Below are 1,284 nucleotides of genomic sequence, written 5' to 3' on the forward strand. Positions count from 1 at the left end.
TGGGCTGACAGTGATGAAGAGTTTGAGTTTAGCTACCGGTCCGAAAGCTCTTCCCGACTCAGCGTGGAGAGCGCGGATATAGCGGGACCCAATTCGCTGTGGGACCAAATCTCCCGGGAACGCCCGGCACCAGAAAATGGGAATGCGACGACAGTGGACGCCGGGAAAAAGCAGAGCAAGACGGAGCGCCGCGAGAGCATCGATCTGGTGGAGAACGGGTCGTTGGACTCCGACTCCGACCCGTGCTCCGAGGTTCCGGACCTCATGGAGGCGGTGTGGACTCTGCAGGAGCGGGAGAGGTTTAAAGCGCAGGAGATGGAGAAGCATCAGGTCCAGCTGATCATGTACCGGCGCCTGGCGCTCATCCGCTGGCTCAGGACCTTACAGAGCCGGGTCCAGGAGCAGCAGAACCGGCTGCAGTCCAGCTTCGACGTCATCCTCACACACAGGAAAGAGCTCCTGCGCATGAGCGCCACTGCTGCACAATAACACACACATCATGAGACCGGCCGGCGGGTGACTATCATCATGTGGGATCATCTCGCTCCTCTGGGATCATCTATACCTCCTGGCTCTCGAACTCTGCGCCCTGATGTTCCTCACGTCCTCATCACACATGTGCTCCAGAACCTCTCCTCCAGCTGCAGTGCACTCGCTTACTGCTGATATATAGACATATAGATATGTGTGTGTGTTATAAAATAAATTATATTTAACAATTAATACACATTGTGTTATTTTGTGAAATGCACCGTTGTGAGTTAAATCCCTCAGTCAGTCCTTCAACAGAATTCAATGGGATTTTACAAAATGACGAATAAAACACGACAGAAACTGTATTTCGCAACACTTTTTGTTTCTGGAACATCAACGAACACCACTAATCACTCGGTGAGTTTAACAGTTTTGTAAACGAACATTATTGGCTGTTTTAATGACATTTTCGGACATGCCCATTGACTCCAATGTTAAATGGGTCCATGGCCAATTCTATTATAGTCAAAAACTCGAGAGAGGAACCATTGTCAAAAAAATGTTGTCCACCACTCTTGTTCATCCAAAACAAACTACAATATAGACTCAAGGTGTTAAATACCGGAATTATCCTTTAATCAGAGACGGTTTCATCTAGTGGAAGCGTTTGGTACTGCGCACAAAGCACATTCTCACTGAAAGCTCATTTTTTGAGATATCAACTTCAAATTTGGAACACAGCTTGTTTTTAGATTTATGGCTTTGATCAAATTTGTTTTGGAAAATATTTTTTTCATTCACTCATATTAC

General features: G+C 46.7%; 1 protein-coding gene across 2 annotated transcripts in view; it reads left to right on the top strand.

The window, feature by feature from the left end:
- Window positions 1-723, top strand: part of c19h1orf216 (chromosome 19 C1orf216 homolog) — a 2,234-nt gene extending 1,511 nt beyond the window's left edge. For both annotated transcript variants that reach the window (XM_079590730.1, XM_079590729.1), the window contains exon 2: window positions 1-723. This exon is cut by the window's left edge and continues 415 nt beyond it. In XM_079590730.1, coding sequence (XP_079446856.1) covers window positions 1-489 — 489 coding nt within the window. In that variant the 3' untranslated portion in view covers window positions 490-723.
- The last annotated feature ends 561 nt before the right edge of the window (window positions 724-1,284 follow it).

This window comes from Phoxinus phoxinus (genome assembly GCF_949152265.1).
Source record: "Phoxinus phoxinus genome assembly, chromosome: 19".
NCBI classification, from domain to species: domain Eukaryota; kingdom Metazoa; phylum Chordata; class Actinopteri; order Cypriniformes; family Leuciscidae; genus Phoxinus; species Phoxinus phoxinus.